This window comes from Schistocerca piceifrons, chromosome 9 (genome assembly GCF_021461385.2).
Source record: "Schistocerca piceifrons isolate TAMUIC-IGC-003096 chromosome 9, iqSchPice1.1, whole genome shotgun sequence".
NCBI classification, from domain to species: domain Eukaryota; kingdom Metazoa; phylum Arthropoda; class Insecta; order Orthoptera; family Acrididae; genus Schistocerca; species Schistocerca piceifrons.
The window spans coordinates 147,950,676-147,975,912 of record NC_060146.1 but is presented as its reverse complement, the minus strand read 5'-3'; the positions used below and the strand labels follow the sequence as shown (position 1 = coordinate 147,975,912).

The window sequence follows — 25,237 nt, the reverse complement described above, 5'->3', positions numbered from 1 at the left end:
CTAAGCTTACGACAACCAAACTACTGTAGCTGTATCGTCATTTATTCGACCTAAATTGTGTCTCATATTACAATTGACCAACTTTGTTTCGAGTTGGAGGTGTGGCCTAAAACTTCAGGTGCGGCTTAGATTCGGAAAAATTTTTTCCTTGATTTTGAGTCTCATTTTTCAGGTGCGGCTTAGATTCGAGTGCGGCTTAGATTTGAGTAAATGCGGTAATAACAACCGCAGTTTTTATGGATAAAGACACTAAAAACTGTATAAAAATTGGGTTGTAGGAATGCAGGTCATGAACAGGAGCCCTCTGCAATGAGAAGACAGTGATTGAAGTCAAAGGATATATGAACAAACAAGAAATAAGGCCACTTCTAATGTACAATTTAGTATTTTGGACCATGTGCAAATCAGATGAATGGAAGCTTCAGGTTACAGAAACAAGTACACTGTGCCGGTCTGGAGCAGCGATCCTAAAGGGCAGAGTATGAAATGACCACGTCCTTGGCCCGCTTAAGGTAGAAAACATAACACAAAAGCTTCAAGAGGATTGCCTACACTAGTATGGGCATGTTGTGGGATGCAAACCCAACAATTCGACAAGAACAGTACTTGACCTAAAAGAATCAAAAGAGGGCACTAGACACTCACCAAATACCTGGATTAGAATCCTAAAGAAAGACCTGAAAAGGAAGAAGAAGGCAAAGAAGACGAAGGTGATGAAGAAGAAGAAGAAGAAGAAGAAGCGGAAGAGGAGAAGGAGGAGTCTGCAGAATGAATGTTTCACTTTGCAGCGTAGTTTGTGGTGATATGAAACTTTCTGTCAGATTAAAATTGCACACTGAACAAGGATTCGAACCTCGGACCTTCTCCTTTTGTGGGCAAGTGCTCTACTGAATGAGCTATTATGCCCAAATCATGACCCATCATCTCAGCTTTACTTCTGCCAGTACTTCAGTCAACAGAGCACTTGCCTGTGAAAGGCTAAGGTCCCAGGTTCGATTTCTGGTCCGGTACACAGTATTAACCTGCCAGGAAGTTTCTGGAAGATGAATATTTGTAATTTAGAAATTACAGATTTCAGTTTGCCTTATGATAAATAAACGCAGACAGCATAGCAACACATGTACACACAAAACTTTTGGAGAATGGGACTAAACATTAGAATGGACAAAAGACTCACGTCTCCATGCGCTCTTCGCCTCTTGTGGCGGTAGAGCATGGCACGGTAGGTCTCCTCCCCTGGCTCGTACAGGCTGCCACTCGCACTGGCGTACCCTGCATCCAGCCCAGCGAGCAGAAGGTCCCCGGCACCACCGCCGACATCCCCCGACCGGACAGACAGAGTAGAAGCAACGGCGGGCCAGTGCCGCGTGGGACTGTTCTCCCCGCCGGCGACGAAGCCCCCTGAGTCCGTCCGCAGCGAGCTCTGCAGAGCCGCCAGTTGCCGTTTCTGCCGTTTGCTCAGTCTGGGCGGAGGACCTTCTGTAGAATTGCAAATATCAGATATGTTAAAAGACAAGGTAGCATTAAATCACAGTCACAAAAACTAATAGCGTACAGCAATTCACAGTTTTCAAGCACATTGTAACTCCAAATGACCTCTCACACACACTTCCGCATTAACTCTGCCATCCAATCATTACCTCTCAGTTCAGTAGCATCAAACGTATCCGGACACGTAATACAACATCAAAAAAAGTATTGCATTGCCTCGTTTCCAAGAGTTCCGGAACCTGTGCAGAATATTGGAATAAAGATCAATATAAATATCATTTCCGCCCTTTTTATTGCTCATGAAAACCACACATTGCATGTTGTACCACCATACAGCAAGACCTTCGGAGGTGGTGGTCCAGAGTGATATGCACAACGGTACCTCTAATACCCAGAAGCACATCCTCTTGCACTGATGCGTGCCTGTATTCTTCATGGCATACAATCCACAAGTTCATCAGGATACTGTTGGTCCAAATTGTCCCACTCCTCAACAGCAATTTGGCATAGATCCCTCAGAGTGGTTGATGGGTCATGTCATCCATAAACAGCCCTTTTCAATGCATCCCAGGCATGTTAGATAGGGTTCATGTCTGGAGAACATGCTGGTCACTGTAGTCGAGTGATGTCGTTATCCTGAAGGAAGTCATTCACAAGACGTGCACTATGGGGGTGCGAATTGTCATCCATGAAGTCGAATGACTCACCAATATGCTGCCGATATGGTTGCACTATCAGTTGGAGGATGGCATTCACGTATCGTACAGCCGTTACGGCACCTTTCATGACCACCAGCGGCGCATGTCGGCCCAACACAATGCCACCCCAAAACAGCAGGGAACCTCCATCTTGTTGCACTCGCTGGACAGTGTGTCTAAGGCATTCAATGTGACTGGGTTGCCTCCAAACAGGCCTCCAACAATTGTCTGGTAGAAGGCATATGTGACACTCATTGGTGAAGAGAACGTGATGCCAATCCTGACAGGTCCATTCGGCATGTTGTCAGGCTCATCTGTATCGCACTGCATGGTGTTGTGGTTGCAAAGATGGACCTAACCCTGGATGTCGAGAGTGAATTTGTGCATCATGCATCCTATTGCACACAGTTTGAGTCGTAACATGATGCCCTGTGGCTGCACAAAAAGCATTGTTCAACACGGTGGCATTGCTGTCATCGTTCCTCTGAGCCATTATCCGTAGGTAGCAGTCATCCACTGCAGTAGTAGCCCATGGGCAGCCTGAGCTAGGCATATCATCTACAGTTCCTGTCTCTCTGTATCTCCTCCATGTCCGAACAACATCGCTTTGGTTCACTTCGAGATGCCTAGACACTTCCCTTGTTGAGAGCCCTTCCTGACACAAAGTAACAATGCGAACATGATCAAACTGTAGTACTGACTGTCTAAGCATGGTTGAACTACAGACAACACGAGCCGTGTACCTCCTTCCTGGTGGAATGACTGGAACTGATCAGCTGTCAGAGCCCCTCCGTCCAATAGGCACTGTTCATGCATGGTTGTTTACATCTTTGGACGGGTTTAGTGACATCTCTGAACAGTCAAAGGGACTGTGTCTGTGATACAATATCCACAGTCAATGTCTATCTTAAGGAGTTCTGGGAACCGGGGTGACGTAAAACTTTTTTTGATGTGTGTAGTAAGCATTAATATGGGTTGTGTCCACCCTTCACTTGCTTGACAGCTTGAATTCTGCTGGAGCCACTTTCAATCAGCTGTCTCAATGTCTGGAGGAAAGGCAGCCCATTCTTCCTCAAGCACCGAAAACAGAGAAGATACTGACGTCGGACACTTGTGTCTGGAGTGAAGTCGACATTCTAACTCATCCCAAAAGAGTTCCATTTGATTTGAGTCAAGACATTGGTCAAATCAGCCCATTGCCAGAACGTTATTGTCCACAAACCATTGCCTCACAGATGCTGTTGCAACTGTCTCTGAACTGTTCCTCTACTGTATGCAGTATGTACACTATGCTGTAAAATGTTTTCATATCCTTCCACAAATATTTTCTCACGTGCAGTAAGGGACCACATCCTAACCATAAAAAGCATACCCGTACCATAACACTATCTCATTCATACTTCACTGTTGTGAATATAATAGAGGGAAACATTCCACGTGGGAAAAATATATTTAAAAACAAAGATGATGTGACTTACCATACGAAAGCGCTGGCAGGTCGATAGAAACACATACATACACACAAAATTCTAGCTTTCGCAACCAATGGTTGCTTCGTCAGGAAAGAGGGAAGGAGAGGGAAAGACGAAAGGATGTGGGTTTTAAGGGAGAGGGTAAGGAGTCATTCCAATCCCGGGAGCGGAAAGACTTACCTTAGGGGGAAAAAAGGACAGGTATACACTCGCACACACACAAATATCCATCCACACATACACAGACACAAGCAGACATTTGTAAAGGCAAAGAGTTTGGGCAGAGATGTCAGTCGAGGCGGAAACACAGAGGCAAAGATGTTGTTGAAAGACAGGTGAGGTATGAGCGGCGGCAACTTGAAATTAGCGGAGGTTGAGGCCTGGCGGATAACGAGAAGAGAGGATATACTGAAGGGCAAGTTCCCATCTCCGGAGTTCTGACAGGTTGGTGTTAGTGGGAAGTATCCAGATAACCCGGATGGTGTAACACTGTGCCAAGATGTGCTGGCCATGCACCAAGGCATGTTTAGCCACAGGGTGATCCTCATTACCAACAAACACTGTCTGCCTGTGTCCATTCATGCGAATGGACAGTTTGTTGCTGTTGGCATTACACAGAATGGCAGGTAACATTCTCCAGGCATTCGCTGAAACCCAAACCATCCCATCAAATTGTTACAGGTTATAGCACAATTCCTCACCCCAAATCACTCATTTCCAGACACCCACTGTAACAAGACGTTGCTCTTTATACCACCTCAACTGTAGTGTTGATTACAGTGATGTGTAGCTCATGAGGAACTACTTGTCCATTGTACCCCACTCTTTATAACTCCCTATGCACATTCACTGTGCTAGATGGACTGCTGGTAATACTTTGGAACTGTCAAATGATTCCTTCCACTGATTTCATGGGATATTTTTACAACATGCCTCCACAATGCTCAGCGGTCGCTGTCCATCCGTACATGAGGTCTGCCTGTTGTTGGTTTGGCTGCGGTTATTCCTTTGCATTTACACTTCACAGACATACGAGGGCTATGCCAAAAGTTTTTAGCAGAATGTGTGAAAAAAATTTATTTGCAAAAGAATATTTACAACTTTTCAAAATACTCTCCATTAGCATGTATACATGCTTAGAAGAGTGTCAGTCCAAGCTTCTTTTGGGATGTCACTTAGTGCACTCTCATATGCTGCAATGGCCTCTTCATCTGATGAAAACCGCTGCCCTCGAATTTTTTCCTTAGTCTCAGGGAACAGAAAGGCGGGGGGGGGGGGGGGGGTGCCAGGGGGGGGGCGGTCAGGTGAATAGGGGGGATAGGGTAACACTCGCACTTTTTCCTTCTCCAGGAAGTCCATCGTTCTGGCAGCCCTGTGCGCAGAAGCATTGTCGTGATGCAGCAGAAGGTGCCCACTCTTGGACTTTGGATGCTGTAACTTCCATGTGGCGATGACTTTTGGAAGACAATTGTTCACGTACCATTCGGTATTAACTGTACGACGTGTGTCCGAGGTCACAGAGGTGAGGTGCCTGATCTTTGTGAAAAAAGTTGCCACCATCTTTTTTCCAGAGCTCCAACTCCGTTGAACTTTTGTGGGTGGTTCCTCCCCTGGAAAGCACCACACAGAAGACTGTCTCTTCATTTCAGGGTTATAATGGTAGACCCACGTTTCATCACCTGTGACGATATTTTAGGTGTCTCGGGCCTTCCCTCCATTGAATTTTTCGAGCATGAAATGACACAAGTCCACTCTCGCCTCCTTTTGGATTTCTGTCAGGGAATGAGGCACCCAACGGGCACATCTCTTAGTAAGGCCTAAGTGACTATCAATGATGGTATGTGCTGCTGTCGATCCAATATTTAGGGTCCCTTCAATGTCGCAAAATGTAAGATGTGGATCTTCTTTGATCATTTTCCTCACAGCATCAATGTTTTCAGGAGTCACAGCTGTTGCTGGCTGACCGGGACGAGGTTTGTCTTCAACTGACTGCCAACCCCTCAAAAACTCGCTAAACCAATTTCTAACTGTGGTCCTAGAAGGGGAAGCTTCACCAAAAACACGCAGCAAAGAAGAACGGCATTCTTCGGCACTTAAACCCTTTTTATAATCGTAAAAAATCATGGCACGAAAGTCGCGGCGTGACAGCTCCATCCTGCACTGTCTCTGACTCAGCACTGCCTGTGCTTTCTTACCGCGCTGTGGGGGAATCGCTGCTAGCCAGGGCGCGCACGTCCCGAGGTCGAAAAACATTGCTCTTTTGAATGAAAACAACCCCATTGTCCTCCGCCTTATGGTTTACGGACTGCTAAAAACTTTTGGCATAGCCCTCGTAAGACCAACAGCAGACTTGTGCAACTTTAGAAGGGTTGAAAGGTCTTTGATGGATCTTTTACTCAGGTGACATCAAATGACTAGTCCATGTTTGAAGTCACTCTGCTGATATTGCTTCTATACAGACAATGCAAGACTCCCACCCCTCTGGTAACCCACTCATTCATCCTAGTTTTCTACTCTTATCTGTGAAAACAAAACATAGAAAAACCAACTCACAGACTAAAAAAAAAAAAAAAAAAAAAAAAAAAGGAAAGAGACAAAGATGTTGGATTAGAAACACCTATATGCTCACAACAAAGTGGGGATACTAAATATCAAGTGTCCATAAACATTACAGGTAGCAGCAATAATATAAGGAAACATGTTACCAGGATAGTTCTCATCTTCAGAACTGTGGTCACTCTGGCCAACTTCCTCACGGACAGCAGCAAGCTCTCGAAAGTAGCGTCTACGAGCACGGCTTTCTGCAGCAATTTTTTTAGCTGCAGAAAAGGATGCATTGTTTGTATAGCCTGGCAACGATTCTGCCGGAGAAGTGGAGAATGGTTGATGAGACGTCGTGTCGTTCGGGCGAGTATGGCGGTGGTGACCGGGTGGCTGTGACATTGCTTCTTCCAAGTAATGTTGACGAGACAGTAGTACCGCCTTCATCACTCGTCTGAAGTAGTTCCGCTGCCACATTCTAGAGAACAGATCAAAGATTTTCTGTCAGATACATAAAATGGGCAATATAGGCCAAGCCTCAATAAGCATGCCAAGAATACTAGCTCACCATGCAAAATATTAGTAACCGCCTCAAGGGACACAATGAGCACTTTTAGAGTGCTGTAAAAGGCATAGTACTTACTGTAGCCACCACATATGTAATGCAAAAACGTTTTTCCACAAATTTACCTGATTTGTGTAGCTTTATCTATTGAAATTATATTACTGTTAGGACTATAAGAACTGCTGTTAAGCTTGAGTTTGGTTAAGTCAGGCGTCAAAGTAACTTGAATATAGGGTCTTTCATACATTACACAATTTTTAAATTAAGTGGTAAAATTTTGTTTCCATTTTTGATATTGGCTGTCATTCTGATTATTTGGTCAATTGTTGTTTGCATATTTCAGGCTCACAGTTGCTACGGAGTGGTTCACAAAGGAGGAACATGTTATTATCATGAAAACTCATTACAGAACCATCAAGGGCTATGACAGACTGTTCATAGACTTAGTGGGATCTTCAGGAGTAATAATCCTCCTACAGTATCAACAATTCTGCAGTTGATTAAGATATCTGAGGAAACAAGTTCCGTTGCAACCATAAAATTGCCTGGATGAAACCGTGCGGTTCATAAGGAATAAAACATTGCATTGGTGCAGGATAGTGTGGCTGTGAGCCACAAGTCACTTCAAAGTCACTCTCAATTTCTGACAGCCTCTTTACAAAGAATTCTGAAAAAGAATCTTCATATGTACTCACACAAGATTCAGTTGACATAATATCTTGAACCCACAGATCATATAAAATACAGAAATTTAGTCAAGTACATGCTCATCAAACAAGAAGAGGACAACAATTTTGCAAAAAGAATAATCTTCAGTGGTGAGGCACATTTTCACATGTGTGAGTTCATTAACCGACAAAACTGCCATATTTGGGGTCACGAAAACCCTAGCATTATCCAAGAGCCACATGCATCCAATATGAACCACAGTTTGATGTGCCTTATGGGTAGTTGGTGTGATGGCCCCTTCTTTTTTGAAGATTTTGACAGTAATGCAGTAAATATTAACAGTGAGTGTTATTGAGAAATGGTCAGAAACAACATTTGGCCTGCTCTGGATAAAGCGGATACAGACAATATGTGGTTTCAGCTGGACAGGGCTCTGTGTCACACATCCCACGATACAATAACTCTACTCCACGAAAAATTCCCTCAGTCTGTGATTTTAATATGTGGTGACTTGGAATGGCCTCCCAGATCTTGTGACCTCACTCCATATGACCTCTTTTTATGGGGTTATGTGAAGTCCACGTTCTATGAGAATAAACCACAAACAGTTCTCCAGCTTAAGGAAGAAATTCAATGTGTCATCAACGGCATCAACACAAATGTCTGTGCAAGTTTCATCACAAACTTCATTGACCGAGTAACTGGCTGTGGATACAGTGATGGTGGACATATTCCTGATACAATTTTTGACATTTAAATGGGAGCATATATAGATGGAAAGAAATATTATTTTGATGCATTTTTACTTAAATGTTGCATCTTTAAAAAATGCGTAATATATAGGGTGATTCACAAAGATATGCAAATATTTCAATATGTTATTCTACAAGTAAAACTAAAGAAAAAAGTTCAGATTAACATAGGTCCACAAATGTTTAGTTACGGTTAATAAAAGATTTTGCCTGAAATTTGGCAACTTCACTAATACAAAGCCATCGCAAAACTGTACCAGGCTAAAGTACAGCACGATTTCCATTTATTTTGTTGTTATTGATCTGGTGAAACTAATAAACCATGTCCCAGATGCGTATCTGCATACTTTCCCAGAACATCCAGAGCAGCCCAGACATAATTTTGTAAAAATTGTAATTTATTAACTACTTGGCCCAATTTGTTTTTTAAATTCCAGACAATTGCACGAAGTTTTCAACAGAAGTTGTAGATAATTTAATTTTGGAAAAATGATGGTAATGATGTTAACTGAAACTGTTTTAATGTCTCCGATAATCTTCTTTTTTTAATATCATAGCACAGGTGAATTCATGTTAAACCAGAAAAAACAAAGCTCAGTGTTAAGGAAGTTGTACAGTGTACAAACAATCTCACAATACATTCACAACAAATGTTCAAAAATGTCTCCAACAAGTTCAATGCATTTACCTACACATGTATGAACAAATTTTGTTGCTTGTTTCAGTTTCAAAGAGTTGTTCTTAATTTTGTCTATTGCATTCATAACGCGAGCAAGTAATGCCTTACGTGTATTGACTTTGTCCTCATGAACTATGTCTTTCATCCATCCCCATACACAAAAATCCATTGGTGTTAAATCGGGCTATCTGGGTGGCCACGGACATGTAGCACCACGACCAATCCATTCTTGGGGAAAATGTTCATTTAAATGTGTACTAGCAGCATTGGTGAAATGTAGAGGCATACCGTCCAGTTGAAAATACATTTGCAAGTGCGTAGCAAGCGGAACATCCTCAAGTAAATGGGGCATTTCTTCTTGAAGGAAATGTAAGAACGTCTCTCCAGTTAGACGTCCTGGGAAAATGAATGGTCCAATAAAGTGTGTGTTGATTATACCAAACCACACATTTATACTAAACCACTGCTGGAAATTGTGTTGCACTGTTACACGTGGGTTTGCTTCAGACCATATGCGCACATTATGTAAACTGTTTATACCATCTCGAGTAAACTGTGCCTCATCAGTAAATAAAATGTATTTGTGTGGAGAGAGAGAAGGGGGGAAGGGAGGAAAGAAGAGGAAGTTGGTGCTGAAGACAGACACAGGGAGGGCAGAGAGTAAGGGAGAAATGTGGAAAAAGGGGAGGGCGATGGGGGAGGGAGGGGGAGGGGGGAGGGGGAGAGGGAGGGGGAGGGAGGGAGGGAGGGAGAGCACCTGAGTCCACATGGGGGGGGGGGGGGGGTCAGTGGAGAACAGGCAAGGAGTGGTGTAGACAAAAGAGGGAAGGGAAAAGGTAGTGGTAAACAAGTTAGCTGATGTTTAGCTACTAGGATTATGATAGCCCGGGCTATACTGGAGATACAGTTCCCACCTGTGTAGTTCAGAGAAACTTGCGCTGGAAGGGAGTATCCAAATGGCCCATGTAGTGAAGCAGTTGCTGAAGTCAGAAGTGTCGTGGTTTGCACCATGTACGGCAGGTGAATGGTCAAGTTTACAGTTTGCCACAGTCTCGTGGTGGCCACTTGTGGAGTTAACAGTTGGTGACTTGTCATGCCCACACAGAATGCTGCGCAGTAATTGCAGCATAACTCATCTATAAAATGACTGCTTTTACACCTGGCCCTGCCTTTTATAGGGTAGACTCTGTCTGTGACTGGACTTTGGTGGGAGGTGGGGGTGTATGGGACAGTCTTGTATCTGAGTCAACCACAAAGAAATTACCCAAGGGTGCAGGATTGAGAGCAGGATTAGGGTAAGGATGGAGAATGATATTCTGTAAGTTGGGTGGATGGGGGAAGAGTACTTTATGTGACATGGGAGGATTTTAGGTAGCACATCCCTCATCTCAGGAAACAAATACAGGTAGTCAAAGCAATGGTTAGGGATGTGGTTGAGCTTTTCAAGGCCAAGGCGATACTTGGTGATACAGAGTAGCAGTGGTTGGTGACTGCTTAACAGCGTTACTGGTGCCAGGGGAGGAGATGGCACAGGAGACCTGTTCATGTACGAGCTGGATAGCATATTGTCGGTCAATAAAGGTTCTGGTACTTTGAAAATAACTGCTTTCCACTGCAGATGTGGTGTCCACTCTTGGCAAGGCTGTATGGTAGAATGTTTTTGATCTGAAACTGATGACAGTTACAGATGTGGTGGTACTGCTGTTGGGTGGTCTACCCAATATGAACGGACACTGCATCTGTAGTTGAAGTATACCAATAATCTTACCTGAATGTTTAGTGACAGATAATACCATATAGAGCTCATCCTTCAATGGATCTCCCATGCCTTCAGCTCCTCCGACACCAATAACCCTGTTAACCGGCCACCAACCAGCACTCCTCTATCACCCAATATCACCCCGGTCTTGAGAAGCTCAACCACACCTTCACCAGGGCTTTGGCTATCTCTCATCATGCCTCAAGATGAGGGATATCATACCCAAATCCTACCTGCTTCGCCCACAGTAGTGTTCCCCCACCTATCCAACCTAAGGTTTGTCTGTCCCTACTCCAATCCTATGCCCCATCCTGCACTCCTTGGGTCATTCCCTTGTTGTTGACCCAGGTGCAAGAGCTGCACCATACACCCACCCATCACCTCCCACTACAGTTCTGTCACAGGCATTTTCTACCCTATAAAAGGCAGGGCCGTGTGCGAAAGCACTCATGTTATATACCAACTGTGCTGCAATTACTGTGCAGCATTTTATATGGGCATGACAAGTAACCAACAGTCCAGTAGCACAAATAGCTATCACCAAACTGTGTCAAACTGCAAGCTTAACCATCCAATTGCTGAAAATGCTGCACATCACAGCACAAATGATGTCAACAGCTGCCTCACCACACAGGCCATTTGGGCACTCTCTTCCAGCACGAGTTCCTCTGATCTACATGGATAGGAATCATGTCTCCAATATATCCTGGGCTCTTGCAATCTCTTTGGCTAAACCTCAGCCAACTTGTTTCCCACTATCTTCTCCCTTGAATCTTCCGTCCACACCATTCCTTACCCAGCCATCTCTCTCTCTCTCTCTCCCTCCCCCTTACGTCTTCCTCTCTCCCCCAGTTTCCACCCCTCTCTATTTCTTTCTTCCCTTCCTGTCTTCTCTTTCAACCCCATCTTCCTCTCATTTCCTCCCCTTCCTCTCACACCTTCTCCCTCTCGCTGTCTTTATATGCTCTTGCCTCTGGACTCCTTTCGTCTTGTTGTGCAGCAACCAACTTATTGTCAAAAGACCTGCCCCACACTACACTGCTACCCACTCTTTGCCTCGCGAGTCCTTCCCTACAACATTTGCTACTCCATCTATCCAGGCAACAGCTTTCAATAATTGATATTTAATAATTAGTCTCGCCCATACCATGAGCACATCCCCTCCATTTTCCACCACATCTCACACTGAGTACAGTAATGACACTGTCCCTCAGACACTTACTGCTCCTCTCTATCATGATTTTACACTCACCCATATTCTCGCTCTTCCGCCTTCCGAATAAGTGATCTCATTTTGGCAATGTCGGGCCTGAAGAAGCCATTTTTAAGCCGCATGTGAAAGTCGTTGAGCGGCACACCAAACCGCATATTTTCTCGAGCAAACAACCTACGGAGGGTCTCATCTTTTTCTTGTGCATCATTCTCAGGGAAAGATGGTAGAAAATTCTAAAACAGAAAAATATTAGTTGGTGACATTCCACACACATTTTATTAAAGTAATTGTGAATCAACAATATTCTCATACAAATACCAATTTCTTATAACAGAGGAACGTCCTGGTGGAATGTAAATACTTTAAAGAGTAAAAGTAACACACACACACACACACACACACACACACACACACACACACACACACACACACACACACACACACCTCTGCACACCTAATTGTCCTGGTTGACTACTACATCCAATACAGTGCACGTGCAGCAGGAGCAGATAGATATCAATACTTTACATGTTTGGTTTGCAGGACAACACCATGTCTCCACAACTACAAAATAATGTAGTGTCATAAAAACCACATATTAATGGTATGAGCATGCAGGAAGCCGTAAACATAACTGACTGGAAATATTACAATCATGGAAATTCAACATACAAACTGGCATAAACAAACCACAGAGCAAGACACAGTAGATGGAAGAGTACATATATATCACATTCTTAAATAACATTCAATTAACAAAAGTCTTAACCAATGCATATTTCAGTAATAATTCAGGAGCATCGCATATGGTAACACATTATCAATTAGAAATTTCAGACATCCAGATGTAATAATTAGTATCTCAATCAAGCTTTTGTGCAAAAGAAATGTATATTCTGTGTTCCCTTACAAAAGTCTCAGAAATATTTATTTACTTAGGTGCAAATAATTTTCACACAGCAGTAGCCATATATTTGAACAATGTATACTAATACTGAGTAAACCTATTCTCTTATTAATGAACACAAACACAACCACCAAAGGCTGCTATTTTAAAGTCATCTTCTAGCAACAAAAACATCCAGAAAAACGAAATGTTTGTCTGCTACATAATAGTCAGTAGAACAAAATCAGTCCAGAGATAAAGGATTATATCAATATGGTTTTGTGATGCATGATGTTATTCATTAATAATTGGATTCTTGAGACTCTGGAGCACAACTTAAAGGAAGCATTCCACAATCTCGTTTCATAAGAGTACCTTGCTCATGACATACTTGCGAAAGAAGTTGATATTTCTAATCATAAATCTAAATACATCTTGATTTAACTAGGAACATGTTATGTTTCTATATAGTGCTGCTACTTAACCATTGCAGTATAATGGAGCAATGTATACACTACAATTGGAGACATGTTGGTGTTTTTAACATGGTTATTACACTGGTTGCAATATGCTTTCAACTGTTTCTTGCTAAAGGTCTACGTCCACATACGCAATAAATATTTTTCTTAGTGCTTCGACATTGTCCGCAATGTTGTTTCCCTTAGTGTACTTGCATCATCAGCTTAATTATGTCTAGGGTCAAAGATGAGATATGGATATAGTGCTGCACTATTAATATCCAATGTTTTAAACAAATGAAGAGAAAGATGTAGTCATCACTAATAGACAGAGCAATACTAAAGAAGTGTCAGAAATAACCTGTTACGGGAGTTGAACATGAAAGCTGGCTCTGATAATACCTGTAACTTCGCTAGGCAGTTATCTTCCAAGTTTGGGGGGGGGGGGGGGGGGACTGAACTGCAGTGAACAAGACTTGCCATTGGTCTTTGTTTGTGAGCCCTAAGTAATTCATTGCAGATTCTTGGATACATATTTCAAATTTTGAAGCAAGCAGTATTTCAAACAGTATTTGAAGTTTGTGGAACACTGGTCTAAGGCTTGAAGGATTGTTTAACATCTTCTGTTCCACTAGTAGAAATATATGTTTATCCAACTAACATTTTTGTTCCATGTAATTTACAACACAGAGCACTGAAACTTGTTGCAGTAGGTAATGACACCTTGGACAATGTGAGTGAAGTATTAGAGCATATATCTTTGGCTTCTCTACATGGCTTCTGTATGTACATAAAGGTCACAAGTTCCAGGTGTCGTATATGTCACGCAAGAATCGAAGAGGATAAACTATAACTGAATGAATGAAAACATTGTTGTAATACACACTGTATTGGATTTTTATTGAAAATTTTATGAAATTGGTCTATAATGTGGTACATATCACCATATAGTAACACTTCTGATTTTGCCTGTGTCTATATATTGTTTATAGATAAGGTGATGGGGGAATCTGTGCCTGCCACACCTACATACACTGAAGAAGTCATATCATTAAAAAGTTAAATTCCTCCTCTAATTTGTGTTTGTTGACCATCAGCTTCAATGTATTTAGCCCAAAATTCTAGATGCACTCCTCTGACTCATACAAAGATGACAATATGGCAATTTGCTGTCGGGCCCACTTAATTCTGTGCTGTATAAAAACAATCACAATTAATTCTCAGTGATAACAGAGCTTAAAATACATATCATTACATAATAACCAATGGGCAAATAAATTTACTAGTATTAAGCTAATGCTGTCACCAGTAACATGCAACAGATGGGCAGAAATATTGTTTCCTTTGATCTATAGCAGCACTGCCATAAGATATTTGTTTCTGTTTTTCATAACATGTTTGCAACATGTTGCAAACTCAGTTTGTACCTGCCATTGTATCAAGCTTGTGGAAGTCTGCTGTACCACAATTGCATATACTGACGAAAATGTATGAGACTGCTCAAATCAGAGTGTTGTGAGGTTAATATGCCATACGGTGGGGAGTGTGCATTAGTAAGAGTGTTGCTATGTAACTCACCAGTCAACAGCATCATTCTGCTTCTTTTGTCTGTTGTGAACAACTCACTTTGTAGATTGAACTTTCTGAGTTCTTTTTTCTGGTTCAATAGAACCTGCCATACTGGATGTGGGCTTTGTCACATGATGTAATGATATTTTGACTAGTCATGTCATACATGAACAAATAAATAAGGAACAATATTTTTTGTACATCTATATTATGTTTTGGACTGTAGATTGTGGCCTCAGACTGATCTGAAGTACAGCACAAGGTATAGATTATGTTGAATGGTTACAATTTGGTTATCAGAGTCAATAACCACGCATACAAAACCTTAGTTGCAGTGAAATATTGATCTGTTAAGTGGTCCAAGACATTACTTAGGTGGAAAGATGACGGTTCGATTTTGAGATGGCAAAGTGGTACCCAAAACGTCATATAATGCACTTTCCTTATTAGTTCTTGTATTAAATTTTGGTTACGTGATAAATCACACAAATCTAAAAGTTGTCAATTTGACTAAGCGTGTACAGATTACAATTACAAACAACTTAAATTGAAATGATCACACAGAAAATGTTGCAGGGAAGACAAACCAAAGACTGTGTTTTATTGGCAGCATACATAGAAGACGCAACAGATCTACTAAGGAGACTGCCTACATTATTCTTGCCTGTCCTCATCTGATGAACTGCTGTGTGGTATGGGATCCTTACCAGATAGGAATGACAGAAAACATTGAAAAAATTCAAATAAGGGAAGCTTGATTTGTATTTGCTCAAAGTAAGGGAGAGAGTGCCATGGATATGATACGTGAGCTGGGATGGCAACTATTAAAAAAAAAAAAAGGCAGGTGTCATTGCAGCAAGAAATTTTCATAAAAATCAAATCACCAACTTAGTCCTCTGAATGCCAAAATATTTTGTTGACTGCTACCTACATAGGGAGAAATGACCATTATAATAAAATAAGGGAAAGCAGACCTCATACAGAATTCTAATGTTCATTATTCCTGTGCACTGTTTGAGAGTGGATGGTGCAGAAATACGGTAGTATGAAGGTGATCTTACCAACACCCTGCCAAGCACTCAAGTGTGAATTGCGGAGTAGTCATATAGAAGTAGAGGTGATGAGGATTATCTTGCCGTTATGGATAAAATAATACGAACACAAAATATTACATAAAAAATTGGGATTATGTAACAATTCAACCAATGAAGTCATTAAACATGGCGGTGAAAGGACCAATGCTTGATGGCAGAAATTCATATACATCTACATTGATACTATGCAAACCACTCTGAAGAGCATGGCAGCGGGTACTTCCAATCCTACCAGTTACTAGTGTTTCTTCCCATTCCATTCACATATGAAGTGCAGGAAGAATGTTCAAATGCCTCAGGGTAGCTGTAATTAATCTAATCTTGTCTACACAATCACTATAGCAGTGATATATTCCTATATTAATAATTTAAATTTGGTTCTTGAAACTTTGTAAGCAAGCTTTCTCGGGACAGTTTGTGTCTAACAAACCTGCGACCATTTGTGTTGCCCTTCTCTGTACGCATTCAACATTCCCTGTTATTCCTATTTGGTACAGGTGCCACACAGTTGAGGCAGTATTCTAGGATGAGTCGCAAGAGCAATTGGTACACAGTTTGTTTTGTAGACCGACTATGTTTTCCTACTATTTTACCAGTGAACTGAAGTCTTCCCCCTGCTTTACCTAAACTCAAATTATGTGATCATTCCATTTCATATGCTTATAAAGAGTTACAGCCAGATATTTGTATGAGCTGACAAATTCAAATTGCAACTCTTGATACTATAGGAATAGAATAACACTTTTGCGTTTTGTGAAGTGCAGAATTTTACATTTCTGAACATTTAAACAAGTTGTCAAACTTTTCACCACTTTGAAATCTTACCAAGCTCTGCCTAAATATTTGTGTAGTTTTTTTACGACCATATTTCATTATGGATAAATGCACCATCTGTGAAAAATCTAAGATTACTATGTATTCTGTCTGCAAGGTCACTGATATATAACATGAAGAGCAAAGGTCCCAACACACATAATGTATAAACATTAGAAAAGTTAAATCTTAAACACTAATGGGATCTTCATGGGGGGAGGGAGAGGGGAGGGGGTCTTGAGCTGGAAATGATCTTTTTACTTGATGATGATGATGAGTCCCATACTCCTTTACAGAGCATAGGGGAGCGACACGAGAGACCCACGCCGCCTTACTAGGCAAGGTCTTAGTGGAGGTGGTTTGCCATTGCCTTCCTCCGACCGTAATGGGGATGAATGATGATGATGAAGACGACACAACAACAACCAGTAATCTCGAGGCAGGAAAAACCCCTGACCCCGCCGGGAATCGAACCTGGGACCCCGTGCTCGGGAAGCAAGAACGCTACCGCGAGACCACGAGCTGCGGACTCTCAAAATACTGAACACTTGGAAAAAAATCAGACCACAGTGGGGAAATAGGGGTTTGGATTGCAGAATGTACAATTTTTTCCTGCTTTAAAAAAAGGACTGTTATGACATGTTCATTGGCTTCACCAACTCACAACCTAACCTAGGCCTCAAGCAACACTACAGTTCATTCTATTCACTGGAACCTCGCAAGAAATAAATAAATAATAATAAAGAACACACAATTAGGTCTAGTACACAACACAATCCAAAACATTGTTCCCCTCAATGGATCACCATCTCCACTATCTAGGAAACACCATGATCTATGTCACGCACACAAGAAGTAAACAACATATTATGAAAGAAACATGACTAACATATCCCATACCCTGTCTATATAGTATATGACAACAGACTTCTAAGAATATAATGATGGCTCACACTGATCTGAAAAATTTAAACGTGATAATGTTCTGGTACGTCAGTTTGTCAAGAGGATGACAGAGGCAAGAGGGTCATAGCCTATAATTTCCAGTTGCCGTAAGAGACAACAGGTGCAGCATGTAGTGTGGGGCATAGACATAGAGGAAACTGGTGTCACAGTAAAGTAGGCTTAATCCATTTCTTATTCCACACAAAACTCATCATCCAACTGCCTTATTAGCCTACCACTCCACTTTTTACACCTTGACCATGTGTCCTTTTGCAGTCTCAAGTTTAATCAAAAGTGGTCTGCTCGGTGGTTGTGGAAGAAAATCTTGCTACAGACATGTTCTAGGCTGACTGGAAGGCAAAACAGGCAGAGCTTCTCCACAGCCCATGGAAAAATACAAAAATGTGCCGAGCAGTCACAACACATTCTGACACAGTGCACGGTAGTCTGTAGTTAACTCTTCTTACTTGAGTTGATAGATTTTGGTGAAATTTGTCACAGCACAGAATGAAGACACAGTTCAAACTTTAAAAACATATATGCACTGATACCAACATCATAACAAATGGTTCCTTAGAAATGCAAGCAATGTGGTCAGGTTTCATATTATTTATGATTAAAAAAGTTTTAAATAGTCACATGCTGCATTTTCCCGTGTAAAAATCTAGCAGACTGTTCAATGACAAGCTAGAGAAACCAAAGTAGATATACACGAAGACAATTTTGGTGTAATCTACACACTGTGTTGAAGAACAGAAGCTCCAAGCAGAGCAGTTACTTTCAGAGCTAAAGTTACACACTGGACAGCCCCCCCCCCCCCCCCCCTTATATCTTGGTTTGGTGTCAGATTGATCAGGAGTGCAGCTAGAGTTCTAGGGTGGGTTTGAAAGGTGACAATTTGTTATGAATTGGCAAAGTAAACAAATGTAAACGGAAAAGATCTGATTTTGTTAGCCAAAAGACTAGCAGCAAAGCCTTATGTTTACAACTGCACCATACCGAAAAATGAAAAGGGGATCCAATACGTAACTTTTACCGCTTTCGATAGGTCTACTTTACAAAATGTCTGTCCACTGCTTAATGTCTCCTCCGTAGAGTTAATAGCAGCCAGTGCCCATAGCATTATTTACCTACCATTTATTACTTTCCATTGATATAACAACACAAAACATATTAAGACAATGACAAAAAGCCAATGATACATGTCCCATTACTTTAGAAATAGGGAAAAAACCAGGAACACTATCATGAAGTAATTTTCTGAATGCTTCAACTTTACAGACATGTCCTAACAGTAAATTATAAAACTAGACATCACTTCTACACCAGTTTACAGGTCACAACTTTTTGTTTACAAACAACAATAAACAAAGTTTTTGGTGTAAACAAAAACTCATTGTCATGTTAATATGATGTTTATCTTTGCAACTAGGGAAAGACGACGACCAAAAGGGCAATATCTGCTCATTTTATTCATAAATGGGCACATGTCTAAGTCATATTAAATTTACTTACCCTGAGATGCTGCTTCTGTTGCTCTGTAAAACACTCTTGCCATGTCTTTAAAGAGAAAAATTCCTTGAATATCTCCTTGTTTCGCACAAGCCCTGTGGCAGTTGTAGACGCACACCTTCAATTCGACATTCTTCGAGAGTATTTAGTTCTTGAGATATTTCTGAACTCTCTGTGCTGGCTTCAGACGACACTGTTGAATATTCTAGTTCCATTTTTCGGGCTACACGGAAAAAAAGTTTGGAAACAGATCAAACACTTCCCTATTTATGTTTCGTTATAACACTTATTTTGTATTTTGAGACCGCAACAATAATTTTAAGGTTATGTTACGTATCTGCTATATATCAAAATCATCCAAATTACTTATACGAATCGCTACTGACATGGATGGGGTGAGAAATATGACGATTAAATTTTCCAATGAAGCTGCTTTCTACACTAGTTTCCCATACATGTTGTGCTTCTGTTATTTTGTTCGATAAATCGGTCATTATCACGTGAATATATTACAGTATTTTAGCGTTCTAAGTGTACGTATTGATGATGTTTATGTGGAGAAGACAGACAGACGATATTGGGAATAAGTGAAAAGATTAATGGACATGTAAATATTCGCTTCTATACCGACCTTTTGGGTGCAGTTTTTTAGGTTTTGTCTAATTTCAACGCCCTCCACGTTTGGTATCCTGGGTCTGCATTGCAGATATTATAGAATCCAACCGTGGAGGGCATGGCGGACGGAACGGGAACCATGTTTAGACAAGGAACAGTTTTGAAAATAATCAATGTTGTCATATCAGGTCAGCAGACGAAACGCTGCCTGGTGAAATTTTATTTGCACTTTATAGAAATTACAGATGTTATATCATATACACCCAACGAATCGGCATACTTTTGTGGGTGAAAAGGAAAAGGGTCAATAGCCTCTATTGTCAGAGGGATTTTGCAGCGTCAAGTAAAAATCCAGAGTAGCTTCACAGACGGCAACGGTGGAACCGGATATGTAACCAGTATCCGTTCCTAGTTACCATAACCACTAAAATGGCGCTGAATACTGTGGTGAAGGTTCACCCTGTTGTTCTTTTCCAAATTGTTGATGCATATGAAAGAAGAAATGCAGATGCCCATAGAGTTATAGGCACTCTGTTAGGTAATTGTTTACATATATTGCTAGTTAGTGTTTATGTTACATTCAGAGGTAATGCGTGTTGTGCATGTGGATCTACGTGTATGGATGTGCAGGTTAGTAACAATTCGTCTAATTTTATGTTACAGGCACAGCAGACAAAGGCACTGTCGAAGTTACGAACTGTTTTTGTGTGCCACATAAGGAATATGAAGATCAGGTTTGTATACTCTTTAGTCTGTACGTAGTTTACTTAAAAATATTTCCACATATGTTCCTACAAATCGATGATACACTTGTTATGCCGATAAATGTCTATGTTGAAATATACTTCACACATTTGATTCATTTTATTCCGTGTGTTACCGACTTTTACTTCCATGTTTATGTTAGTGAAATATGAAACGTCAAGGCCTATTTTGTAGGTGGAGGCGGAACTTAATTATGCCATGGACCTTTTTGACCTGAATCGCCGTGTAAATCCTCAAGAAAACGTTGTTGGTTGGTGGGCGACAGGAAATGAAGTAACAAGCCATTCGTCTGTTATACATGAATACTATGCACGTGAATGCAACAATCCCGTTCATTTGACCCTGGATACAACATTACAGGATGTCAGAATGGCAATCAAAGCGTACTTAAAGTAAGTGGTAACATTATTTCAAACTTTTATAAAACAGCATCAGCAAAGTTAGTTACAGGCATACTATTATGCAGAGGAAAAGAACTTTCTTGTGTAATGTAGTAGAGTGTAATTCTTGCCACTTTTTCTTTTGATATTTTTGGTGTTCTTTTGCAAGGGAAAAGAATAATACTCTCGTACCTGGCAGTCATGAAAGTACCTTATAATTACATATCACATCGTGTATTGAAGCTTAGTTATGAAGCTGATTACATTGTCACTGTTGTATAATTGTCACAACAAATGTGTTTGCAAATCAGTGAGGTCAGAAACTAAGGTGTCAGAACCTTAAGGATCTTGAGACAAACTTTTTGCTAAAGGGAAAGAGGTTAAACTTGAAACTTAGTAGATTATAGCTACATATCAAATTGGGATTGCGGTCTGTAGAAGGTGGCAATGGAAAAATAATAGTGAGCCTTTTCGTTATTTATAACAAAGCATGCAAGCTGAAACAGAGGTGTTATGGGAACCTGAGGAAATATACCGATGTTGATAAAGGCCTAGAACAGGCCTGTGGAATTCTTAGGTGTTTCATGTGAAGTCACACAGCATTATTGTCAATGCTGGGTCGACAGAAGCGTCCGATCCAACGCGTCGGCTTTGACCCGTGACGTAAGGGTGTTGTCGTGTGTGACGTCATGACGGCGCGGAGTTTGGTTTGAGTGTGGCTGTCTCCAGTTCCGTTTTATCTTATTTTATTTACTTTTCTGATCTGTTCGTTCTATCTCGTGAGATTTTTTTAAATTTAAAAACACTTATTACTTGTTTTAATTATCTGTTTCCTTGAATTTCTGTTTTAGTTTATTATATTTATCTTTCTGATCTGTTCGTTCTATCCCATGCGATTTTTTTTTTTTTTTTTTTAAAGACAAAAAACACTAATCAGCTACTGAAGCATCTTTATCTTCTATGGGTTGCTGGGGTTACGACCCCTGGGGAGGTGGGTGGGTATTCATGCATGGCTGTCTTCACTTACGTTGTAGCTACGCAAGGCGTCTAAATTTGTTTATATTTAGTTTGCCCCCCAACAAAAAACACCCCATTTCCCGCGCTTGTCCCGTTAGTGTCATTAGGCTTCTTGTGGAAAGTGTGTGTGTTTGTTTTTGTTTCCGCCATATTTGTGACGTCATGGGTCAAAGCAGACGGGTGGGATCGGACGCTTCCGTATTTCCGTCAATGCTCGCCATGAGATATGTTGGGAATAAGAGCTGGTTTGTCAGCTGCTGATTCTGCATAGCCAATGATAGCAGGAACAATGTGTAACGAAGTAAGAGGTAAACATTCCACGTGGGAAAAATATATCTAAAAACAAAGATGATGTGACTTACCAAACAAAAGTGCTGGCAGGTCGACCTGCCAGCACTTTCGTTTGGTAAGTCACATCATCTTTGTTTTTAGAAGTAAGAGGTAAAGGAATATAGTGAATATAGTGACATTCTCCCCTGCACAAAGATCCAAGGTAGCTGAATACATGTTTCTGATACATTTCAATAAAATGGGTGGCAATAGAGCAGAAATCTGGAAACACAATCAGAAATAACCAATAATATTTATTCCCCATTTAACATGTTGATCTTTTTTTCAAAATTATGTTCCAAACAATTTTTTAAATGAAGCTCAGCTTAAAAACATCCTACAATAAATAACATTATGTGTACACAAAATAAAGATAGCTTTCAAAGCTCAAAATAATGTTACAAAGTTTGAAGATCACAGATAATAAATTACCAAGCATACTTGTGCATTGAATTTTGACTAAAATATCCTGAAACTTATAGTCCTCTTTTTAGTGTCTGTGTAGCTACAAGTCTGAATATGGATTTCAAAACAGTTTCCTGCCAACTTAAATGTTGGCGGTGCTGGGTGGAGAACAGTGGACATATTTGTCTTGTACAACTGGTGAGAACCTGACGCTCAACTCACTTTGTATGTAATGAAGTAACACCACATTCTTCTTCGCTTTCTGAGCCTCTAAATCCTATGTGAAACTCAGGATCACTACAGTCATCCTTTTTTGAAAGCATTGCCTAAACAACTATGCAGGAGAGTGACTGAAACAGTTAAAGTTTGTTGTTGAGTATCCAGAACTGCACATAGTAAAGACTGTTTCTAGTGGCAATGACCTTAACAAGAACATAAGTCTGGCTACAAATGTAGGGCCAGATGCTATCTAGCTGATGAACACTTAGCTATAGGTGTTGCAATGTATATAAGCAGGGTTTTATTTTTTAGGAGGTCTGGTCTTAAGTTGCCTGAGTATACTCGAGAGTTTAAGTTTCTGTCGTATAGCAAAAATGAGAACTCGTGGTTTATGCTAAGTTATTAATTGGCATGATAGAAAACTTTTACTTTATTTTGGTAACAGTTTGATGTATGGCACTTGATTACGTATACATAATGCAATGAAATCTAAATAACTTTGCTGTCTCTTGGCAATATTTCATTATCGTTATGGCAGAGTATTATACAGTATTGGTTAAGTGTAAATATTGTCTGCTAGTCTTCTGAATGGGACTGGTACTCCATAGTGTAATCACAGGAAATGCTTGTACTGTCTGTACTAGATAAGCTGTAGGAACAGTCTGATAGTGCTCCAGGAACTGAACTGCATGTCGTCATTTCCTCCTGTTTGGCAGAAGGACCTCCACTTCTGCCAGTACTAAATGAAAGCAGAGTAGTCCCTGGTTGATAGTACTCTCTCTGGCAGATGCATAAGATGTGCTCATGCACATTATGACAGAAGCAGAAAGTGTGCCCCAAACAGCAAGTGCACTTGCGGCTACTTGGAACCCAGAGGACACCTGCCAAGTGATGTACCTGCATGGTAGCACTTCTTGTGCTGTGTGTACCTATGCTACACACCTCCCATTGGGCGGAGGGGAGGTGGGGGGAACTGACATCAGCTCGCTTCATTAGCACCCTGCTTCTGTGGTGGTTGTATACACTTTGGCTTTCCTGATATTCATCCACGGAATGTGCTTGGCTACCACGGGCCCCAGTCTTTGCAGCATCTTTTCCCTTCCGTGCTGCACGTCTATCCAGTTGCTGTTCTTTTTCTCCTCCCTTGGGAAAAATGTCTGGGCTGTGTTTGGAAATGTATTCTGCATTTTTGGTAGTAAGTATCAGAATACTCATCACTGATTTTGTTCCATTTTTCTTTCTTCGTTCAGCTTCTTCTATCCTTCCTCTGCTTGGGTGTTTGAGATTCCTCTTTTTCTTCTTCCTCCCTGTGCGCTCCTGAAGGCCGGCCCACACGTCTGATGCATAACTGGTGACTAGGTAACATGTAATTCCAAGCCCCAGGTTGACAGGTAAGATTCGCACATACCCCCTGGCACAGGCCAGGCCCATGGAAGGGTGATTACTGGAGCTGCTACCTTCCCAAATTTCCAATTGGCCCCTGGGGGTGTTTCGGAGGTGTGACCTGAGGTGTGAACAATCACCTAAGGTGGGTGCGCTGCCTTCTCAAGGTGGCCCCCCCCTCCCAGATGGGAGGAGTACACCATTGGAGATGCCGGCAATCATGGGGATTTTCTCGCAATGACCCAATGATCTTCACAGGCAATGGCTATGAAACGTAAACGGAATGAGGCTAATGATTCAAAGACTCCCCAAGCAGCACCAAGGTTCCTCGTGGTTTCACATACTGAAGACAGTCAGTTCTTCTCTACAGTAAATCTGTTCATTATTCTGAATGGTATTGATTTTGCTGGCCCTGTGAAATCCTGCTCTTTTGGAAACTAGTTCCGATTCTCAAGCACAACTGCTTGCAGCTTCGCACGTCCATGGCCATCCTGTTCATGTCAAGGCCCATCAAACACTGAATTCTTCCTGTGGTGTTATTCACACTAGGCTGCTCCATGGTCTGACCGAGGCAGAAACCCTAACATACCTCTCTGATCATGGTGTGTTGCCGTCCGTGGGAGTGATGAAAAAAGTAGATGCCTCCTTAGTATCCACATGCACTCTTTTTCTCACTTTTGATAGAGTGGTTCTTCCGTTAAAGATCGAAGCAGGTTATGATGTTATCACAGTCAGACGTTATATTCCAAACACAATTTGCCCCTACCAGTGTCATCATTAAACCGAACTCGAGAGTCCTGTCAACACCCAGCCAAATGTCTAACCTGTGATGCAGATGCTCACAAAGGCGGTTGTCTGCCTCCTACCCACTGCATCAACTGCAGTGGCAGCCATGCTGCCTCCTCCAACGATTGTCCTGTGTTTCTCTATAAGTGAGCTGTCCGGGAGATGCGCGTGAAGGAAAAAGTGTCTTACCTGGTCGCTCGCAAGTTGTTAGCTAGTCAGAA

At 41.3% G+C, this 25,237-nt stretch overlaps 2 protein-coding genes across 2 annotated transcripts in view; one reads left to right on the top strand and one right to left on the bottom strand.

Annotated features, from left to right (window-relative positions):
• The window catches only part of LOC124716771 (nuclear factor related to kappa-B-binding protein-like), a 215,137-nt gene extending 195,268 nt beyond the window's left edge, over window positions 1-19,869 (bottom strand). Inside the window, 6 exon segments of the mRNA XM_047243318.1 lie at window positions 1,178-1,479; window positions 6,367-6,680; window positions 11,879-12,072; window positions 19,120-19,199; window positions 19,202-19,339; window positions 19,748-19,869. Coding sequence (XP_047099274.1) covers window positions 1,178-1,479; window positions 6,367-6,680; window positions 11,879-12,072; window positions 19,120-19,199; window positions 19,202-19,331 — 1,020 coding nt within the window. The 5' untranslated portion in view covers window positions 19,332-19,339; window positions 19,748-19,869.
• A 141-nt stretch (window positions 19,870-20,010) lies between these two features.
• LOC124717374 (eukaryotic translation initiation factor 3 subunit F) overlaps window positions 20,011-25,237 on the top strand; it is a 50,658-nt gene continuing 45,431 nt past the window's right edge. Inside the window, exons 1-3 of the mRNA XM_047244211.1 lie at window positions 20,011-20,269; window positions 20,395-20,465; window positions 20,671-20,888. Coding sequence (XP_047100167.1) covers window positions 20,161-20,269; window positions 20,395-20,465; window positions 20,671-20,888 — 398 coding nt within the window. The 5' untranslated portion in view covers window positions 20,011-20,160. The remainder of the gene's footprint in view (window positions 20,270-20,394; window positions 20,466-20,670; window positions 20,889-25,237) is intronic.